The 8,485-nt window shown below is 36.1% G+C and overlaps 1 protein-coding gene across 2 annotated transcripts; it reads right to left on the reverse strand.

Annotated features, from left to right (window-relative positions):
- Positions 1-291: 291 nt before the first annotated feature.
- Positions 292-4,909, reverse strand: LOC147383677 (putative WRKY transcription factor 47). Of its 2 annotated transcripts, none has more exons than XM_086428915.1 (6): positions 4,627-4,909; positions 4,387-4,458; positions 4,131-4,283; positions 3,411-3,746; positions 3,025-3,138; positions 292-1,329 (listed from the first exon to the last, which is right to left on the reverse strand). In XM_086428915.1, the coding sequence occupies exons 1-6, from the start codon at positions 4,828-4,830 to the stop codon at positions 727-729; spliced, it is 1,482 nt and encodes a 493-aa protein (XP_086285041.1). In that variant the 5' UTR covers positions 4,831-4,909; the 3' UTR covers positions 292-726. The 2 variants fall into 2 exon arrangements, with proteins under 2 accessions (XP_086285041.1, XP_086285042.1); XM_086428916.1 differs by having other exon boundaries at positions 3,411-3,743; positions 4,627-4,907.
- Between the last annotated feature and the right edge of the window lie 3,576 nt (positions 4,910-8,485).

The following is an 8,485-nucleotide window of genomic DNA, read 5'->3' on the forward strand; positions in this document are numbered from 1 at the left end:
CAGTTAAGAAGAATCAATACAATTCCATTTTTCTACAGGACGTAGGTCAAGGGCTGAGTTATGTCGCATTCCTCAAAATGTAAGGGTATCTATTTAACCCCAACAACATAGAAGATTTGACGAAAACACCTTATTCTAGTAAAACTTGTTAATCTTTACCATCCTGCTAACATGGATCAGATACACATACCGAAGATGATCATAGAATGTATAACCTATGCATGATTTAACAGTACTACTTATTCATTGTAGCACATTCAAACAACTTTACTGTAAGTCATCGAGGAAGGATTGGAGAACCTCTCTTTATTATATGATGTATATCAATCATCTTTATGTACAAGACATGCATTTCTGATCTCACAAAAAATTACAAGCTCATTTATTTGTCTACGAGTTCTATCTTTACCCCTCCCTAGTCCCTATTCAATGCCTTAAAACTAAACGATTAAGCAACAACAGTACACCATCAACTATAAGTAGCATAAACAGCAAAGGTGAGCCACCAACAAATTAAATATAACCTCTCTTTGCTTGGTAACCACAAACTAAACTTTTCCAAAAGCTCTTTACTATCCGCATGGATGATCATCAGACATGTCTCTCTCTTATGTACCAGGCAAAGTTGGCTAACTGATATCGAATCAATGTATGACACCATGAATTTGACCTTTGGCTACTGTATGCCACACCATCGGGTCTTGCAACTACCATTGCATTGTAAGTCTAGTTGGTAGTCAAAGTGGTGCAGGACTGTGGAAGTTGTGGTGACCCAGGTACTGTAGCACCATTATTGTTGTTGTTGTTGGTTCCATCATTGCTCCGCGGTGCACCTATAATTGATGAGATGGCTGCAGCTAGGGCCGCCGTGAAATTTGGATCGGTTGCAATTGCTTCAGTCACGCTTTCAACCATGGACGGGGGTCGTTGGCGGAGCTGCATCCCTGGAATCACAGACATCTTAGGGGGCATGTACATTGGCCGTTGCCCCAAGAGCTTTTGACAATCATTGAAGGGTAGTGGAAAGGGCGTTGAGGGAGGTGGTGGACGTTGGAATTGCATGGGGTTGGGAGTCTGGGTCAGGTCCAGGGTGATGGTGGGAAATGATGCGGAAGGAGATAGGGTGGCCATGGTGGATGCATAGGGAAAAGATGGGAAGAAGCCAGAATTCATTAGGGTTTCCTTGCTAGTGGTCGAGCCTGAGAGGAGCATGGAGGATGCTGCCAACGTTGTGTTAGCCATAGCTGTGGCTGCAGGAGGGAGAGGGTGGTTGTGGTTTCCTTCATAAGTTGTTATGAGAATGGTCTTGTCGTCAGCACATCTTTGCACCTGTTGCAACAACACATAACCATATATTACACTTAAGTAGGAATGTACAAGTTGAATGCTGTAAAAAGAGCTATATCAAGACCTAAAAGATAGAGAGAGAGAGAGAGGAGACATGAACACTTGAATTAAAAAAAAAAAAAACAATCAAACAAACGAAGAAGACATGATTTTAGACCCCAAAATTTTGGGATTAGATTTTGGCGGCACCATGATGATGATGGGATATAAGTAGAAACTATTAGAGTATTAATTATATTGCATTATGTTAAGAAAAACACTTTCCCCCCTAACTCAATAAAATTTTAAGTCTTACTAAGAGTCATTTTGCTCTAGAGTAATGATTAAATGACTCCTCCACATAGCATACTCAATTGTAGTCCCTGATGTGATGTGTAGTTGTGTATCCCGAGGAGTACATATCTAAGGTTTTAGCATATGTCAAATCCGAGGAGTCAATTGAGTATGCCACGTGGGGGAGTCATTTTATCACGATTCTTTGCTCAAATGGATTACGACATTAGCAATTCAACACCACAACCTTTAGATTTCATGAGTCCCCACCCCCCTAATTCCTTCAAGAAAAAAAAGAAAAAAGGGCTTCATGCAAAGTTTTGAATATGGACGATTGCAATCTTCCACAGAACCCTCAAATTTAAAATAAAACGGTGAAAAATAACTTTTTTTTTCAAAGTTGGTAGAATTTTGTCCTCTTTAACCTTGTCGCATCGGAGCATGTTTTTGGATGCCACAAGGTGAGGTCAACGACCTTTAGTAAGAGTTGAAATCTTACTAAGTTAATATGATTAGTTGGACTCATATTAAATTATATCAAGGGATTCATATTATCTAGGATTAATTAGATCACTCAACCAGTTGCATGTAGGACTTTACGAGGAGGTGTGTGAGACTGTGGGATTAGTCTCACCCGAAGGGTGGGATACATATATAATAGAAATTCATCGAGAGATCAACAGCACTTGGGTATTTTTGTTTATATCAAACTCTTTTAAGAAGTTTTACCAGTTTTTGATAATCTCCTCCAATAAATAAATAAATAAATAATAATAATAATAACAATAACCCACATCTCAAAAGAGCCAGAAATAGCCTTGTTGTACCTAAGCTCCTTTTCAAGGGGAGTTAGCCAATATGATCTGGGTATTTCCCCGATGTTAAGGACATCTTTGAAGAGTGGGGAATTTTGTAACATTTCTGATTGGTTGTCTTGTGTTTATCAAAAGTGATTTATGTAGTGGTTGGCATGGTTCATCGTATACTGGACTGGTTTAAATCTAAATCGATCCTAAATTCTATTCTAGTGGATCATAAGTACTTGAATATGATAAGCAAGATATAGAATCTGAAAGATATAGTTCTATAGGAGCTAAGGCAATGTTCTGAAATCTGCACTTAGTGAGTCAAGATCAGCTAAAGCGATTGGATTGTCAGTGTGGGTCAGGTTTGCTCCTTTAAGACTAAAGAAATAGATTAATAAAAAAAGAGGGGCGGAGGAATTGATGGTATTGTTATAGTCATCCGATCAGGTCAACATTTTGTGTAGGAGACTGACCAAGACATTAGCGTGTCTAAATAACTGTAAAATATCATTATTTGAGAGTGAGAATTTTTTGATTTAGTCTAGTGAGCAAAAATGAGAAGTCATAGCAAACTAGGCATCAAATGGAGCGTGATTACCTGCTTACGAACTGGGCATCCAACGGACATGGTGCAACGGTAGTAAGCACGCGGACAAGGGTTGCCTTTCGCCATCTTTTGACCATATTTTCTCCATTGGCAACCATCGCTTATCTAAATCATCAGGCAACATTCATATATGATCAGTACTTGTAAATATTCCATCAACCAATTAACAAGGAATGGATTTTCTAGAGCTAGAATCCATAACCCCACTCAGTAGTGGTAGAATTTCTTTACATTTACAATCCATGATTAGGTCCCTTTGGGGCCTAGCAGTGGACATGTCAGCCTCCATGTATAAAGAATACCCACAATATAATAGACCTGGAGAGTACAATATTCAGTGTAAATATTGAATATAAATAATGTGTGCAATATCTTACCATAGGCGCATCAGATCGTGCTCGTACAGACACTCTCGCTTTTCGAAAGGGGACCTCAGGAACTTCTTCCATACTATCAGGTTGTGTGGGCTTAGGACTCTTGTGATGCCCCCAACTCGGGGTCATATGATCGGAACCATTTTCGATTGATGGTCGTTTCCTGGAAATCTGATTCATGTCATGATCTGTGGACATCATTTTGACATTGTTAATTGGAGAAGCCGATTGTTCTTGAGGCTCGAGATTATCGTTTGAAGGTTCATTGATATCTAGGCCATCAGATGGACCGGGGTCCATGAACTGTTGGGCAGATAAACCATTGCTCTCATCCTTCTGCTAAATCACCGGGACACAAAAAAAACTTCATTAAAAAAATCACCAAGTACCGACATGCATTTAATTTAAATAACTATATATATAAATCTTAGGTGGAAATAATTATGGCCTTTAAACTTGATTGAATACTAGTGTTTTAAGATAGATATTTTTCCTTAGTAGTAGGTGATAGATATTAATTAGGAGAAGAAAAGATGGAGATTTGAAAAGGATATACTACCCAAATCTATTTTGTATTGTTTCACATCTAGATTCATGTAATTTAATTTATAATATTGGATTGAAACGTCTGACCATATTCTCAAACAATCCATACGTAATTAATTAGTTGCTCTAGCTAATCCAAGTTTTGAATTTGTAGAGATTAACCTCAACAAAAATTACCTGCTCCTGTCGGTTCTTGCATGCCTGTTGTTGGATTGTTAGCATTAGCTGGCTCTTGAGGGCACAGTAGTTCTTGGTTATCTGATCCAATAAGCTTCTAAGCCTCCGATTTTCGTTGTTCATTCGATCTAGTTCAACCCGAAGCATACTCAACTACACAATATATAAAATTATGGAGTTAGATATTGAGAACAACCACAACAACACAAGAATCCCAATTAATATTATATATTGACAAGGTCATGAAATCTCTCACTTGTGCCTTTGGTTTCTCTTCAATTGTTGATTGTTCGATTCCAGAATTGAGAGTTAGAAGATTTAATCCGGTCTGACCAAATTAATCATTGGATGTTACTCATCATGGATAAATAATTCGATCAAGAATCTATCTACAAACATTGGGTTGAGCTTACCAACATTAGAGTGATTAGATTTAGAGCTATAATAATAATAATAATAATTAAACAATAAAAATTGTCTAGTTTGAAAACTTTACATTTACACCAGACTCGCTTTTTGTTGATGAATCCATTCTCCTATGGTCCTGGTAACGAATATCATCCGAGTATCCACGATTATCGGAGAAGAAATCCATCTCCTTCATCGTATGCTTCCTATCAGATGAATTATTAATCACATGATCAGAGACATCAGGATTTTCGACTGTGTGTAAGAGTGTCATTTCCCGGCGTCTTTCCATTATTGGACCTAGCGAGCTTTCTTTCTAAGACAGAAGAGAGAGATAGAGATAGAGAGAGAGAGAGAGGTGAACTAATGATGCCTTTTGATTTGAAGACTTTGCCTTCAATTAAGATATAGAGAGTAAAAAAAAAAATAGACAAGTGAGGGTGAGGCAGAGGTCAGCCGTTTTTTCCTAGGAAAGATAACGTTATATTATGAGTTGTGGTTTTTTACTCGACAATTTATATACGCGGATGACGTGGCAATACATAGAACCGTACATCTTTTTCTTTGGAAAAAAGATTAAGGGTTCTTCTGTGCCCTTATCACGTCAGCCGAGTACAGGTTTCGAGTCAGTAATTATTTACGTCATGTTAATGGACAGCTGGAGGATTTTCGAGAAGCCAAGAATGCGGCAGCACAGCACAGCACGCGCAATGGTGGGAAGGACGGAGGGATGGATCTTCGTTTTGTTCCGTCAATCTCCCGTTAAGCTACGTGAATTATATTGTAGTTACGTATAACGGTGTCTAGTTCTCTTTATACCCTACGATTTGCCACGTGGATGTGGCCTTGGGTCAACGTGACGTGGATTGAAGTACGTGATTCCCACGGATCAAAACCTAATACACTGACTCTGTAGCCACGCCACGTCAGCGATGGGACAAAGAAGACTATATAGCAGGAGCTGATAGGGTTCGGCTTCAGCCTTCATGGCTTGGCTAAGTTGAGTTCTAATTGTAACTTTGTAAATGGAGAATTAGTTATTAAATTGATTTCTAAAAGAGATTTTCACTAATCCTAGGAATTTACAAACGAGTTATTAAATTGATTTCTAAAAGAGATTTTCACTAATCCTAGGGATTTACAAACGAGTTATTAAATTGATCCAAAACAATTGTTCCTATACGTAGGAATGGTGTTTATTGGGCTGTGTGAACAGAAATAGATCTTTTATAGCACACAATTCCTGTAACACATTTTAAATAATTGAAAGAGAGAGAGAGAGAGAGAGGTGTTCTTTTAAAAGAATTAACATTTTAATCTTTTGTAATCATGATTTAAATGTTAAAAAAAATAAGTTTTTTCACGTAAATCCATTTCTTTAAAAATGAACGTTTACTGAACTCCCAAGATTTTAAGTTTATGATCTAATTTTATTATTGATGTGGCGCTCTTCCAACCATTTAAAGTGTGTTACATAATTGTTATACAAACCGTTTGCTAAAGAGGATCCACATCCTATGTGAACAACTTGATTAAGAGTTTGAAGTGTTTTAAACTCCAAGTAAAACATGGCACGTAGACAACTTTCCTATTTTGTAGGAATGGGGGTGGTATTGTATCCTGATTCCTGCGTCTTTACAAAATGTACGCCATCTGTTTTGGAAGTTGTACGATTGCTTAAAAAATGTAGAATCATTAAATGCGACTATTACTTGGTCATGTGAATAGTCTTATTCTTAATGAGGCGCCCAAAAAATTAGAAATTTAGTACAATGATGCAATTGATCCAGTGGTCAATAAATACTTAATGATCCCATGACCCACAAAATGACTTGGGGAACATTCCTTTGGATCTCTAATCCATGGGCTTTTAGCATATATTAGCTCATGGTTTGAATTTTTTTTTTCTTCGTGCAATCAAAGTTGGTAATTTTTTTCTTTTTACAGTTTTTGCCATTAATCTTGATTCATGTTAAGTGATTTTGGATTTTTACACCGCTTGCCAATATGATGCAATTCTCACAAAATGAAAAAAAAAAAGATAATATTCAGCGGTTCAAAGTATCAAAATTTTTCATTGTCAGCTTTTTTTTTTTTTTTTTTTGATGAATCAAAATGATCAAGTTAATCGAGGATGGGAGAAATTCAACGATTCTAAATTGTCGAATCGAGAAACATAAAAAATTTCAACAATCATGAATCATCGAAATCCGATTACTAAAATTTTCAATTTTCATGTACTAAATGATGATTCATTCAATCATTTGACTGTTGTATAAGGGACAAAATCATGATGGGCTCCATCCCTTTGAATTGCTCCACTCAAAGGCAGAAATGAAACTTGATATTCCAATCTCCTAGAATAAATAATGCTAATGAGATGTATTATAGTAGTTTAGTACTTTAAGAGATACATCAATGATGTAACATCATTTGCACTATACGGAATTTTGGCTTTGTTAGTATTCTATATATTTGTGTTTATATAAAAGACCCAACGTTCAATGTCTCCCAATTGACCTATACTTTATAAATTTAAATATTATAAGATGGAGTCATGTTGGCGTAACCTCATATCACATTTTCCTGACTTGGAAGTGTGCAGGTGAGATATGAGGTATAATCTGGAGGTCACTTCGGAATTATTCTATAACATATTTCCAACTGTTTGAAAAGACTAACTATAAACGGACTCATAGAAGACATTTGTAATTCAGTCGAACCATAGATCTTTTTCTTTGTGTATCTCTCAAAAAGAGATCTATGATTTTATGCACATGCCACGTCAACGAGTGAATTTCAAGTCTATTTATTACAATTCGTTTGAAAATGATGAGCTCAAATATGTTATATGTTGCTAGCAAAGTATCTCTTGTTTGATACAACAGCAAATCATGGTAACATCGCAAACTTTTTATTTACAATGGAAACATTTGTTGTCCGCAAAATATTAAAAAAAAATAATAATAAAAAAAAAATTCCATTTATCAAGTGGTTTCCACGTATATATAAAGAATTGTGGACGTAGGACAACCAAGCAGCTCTAAACGTATGGAGAGAACCAAACACCAAAACTCCAATTCACACCTAAACTTTTACTTTACAGTGATATAGGTAGAAATCTGCAATCGTACCAAACAAGATTATTGAATAATATGACTCTCCAAGTGTCATACTCAATTTACTCCCTGAAGTGGACAAGTTCGAGAAATATAGTTCTGTATGCCTCGGGATACACAACTCCCACGAAATACACATTTTATATATAAAGGAAATGCAATCATGCATCTCAATGCACACAGAACTATGGTTCCTAAACTTGTCACGTCAGGGAGTCAATTGATTATGCCACTTGGTGAATCAGATTATCATGACTCTTATTGAAAGTAGAATTAGTTGTTGTCAAGGAACATAATTAAGTTTTGAATTAAACTCCAATCGAGAAAAGAGTAATGATTTTCTGATTACTCACACGACTTACTCAAAATACTCTCTTAACGTGGCATGTGCTAGATCTTTTTGACTTGGTATAGACAACTACACATATTTATGGGGATGTGAAGATGTGTATCCCATGGTAAAAAATCTATGATTCTAGCACATGCTATGTCACGAGAGTATTTTGTGTGTTACGTGGGGGAGTTAGATTATCATGACTCTTTGGAAAATCATAATTCCAGAATAGATTAGAAACAATATCATCACATTATATTAATAAAACAAAACAATTAGACTGATAAGAGACAATTCTTATAAATGATACAATGGTTAAAAAAACTAGTAAACAGAAAATAAAATAATAATAAATAATGTTGATAACAGAACATTATTCTAAATAATTAAAATGACCAAATCCAATAATAATAACATCACCAATTAAAGTGATTTTTGTTGTATGGTTCCACCAATGAGCGAGTCAAAAGAGAGTGGGCCCAAAAGAGTTTTGC

Source organism: Akebia trifoliata, chromosome 16 (genome assembly GCF_017979445.1).
Source record: "Akebia trifoliata isolate Shusen 1 chromosome 16, ASM1797944v1, whole genome shotgun sequence".
Classification (NCBI taxonomy): Eukaryota; Viridiplantae; Streptophyta; class Magnoliopsida; order Ranunculales; family Lardizabalaceae; genus Akebia; species Akebia trifoliata.

What these genes read in the sequence shown, in the direction of transcription:
- LOC147383677 (XM_086428915.1), bottom strand. Translation starts at nt 4,830, where the DNA reads ATGGAAAGACGCCGGGAAATGACACTCTTACACACAGTCGAAAATCCT. An exon ending in AAAGCGAGTCTGGTGTAAAT is followed by an intron (nt 4,459 to 4,626) that starts GTAAAGTTTTCA and finishes TAATTTGGTCAG; the next exon opens with ACCGGATTAAATCTTCTAAC. An exon ending in GCAAGAACCGACAGGAGCAG is followed by an intron (nt 3,747 to 4,130) that starts GTAATTTTTGTT and finishes CCGGTGATTTAG; the next exon opens with CAGAAGGATGAGAGCAATGG.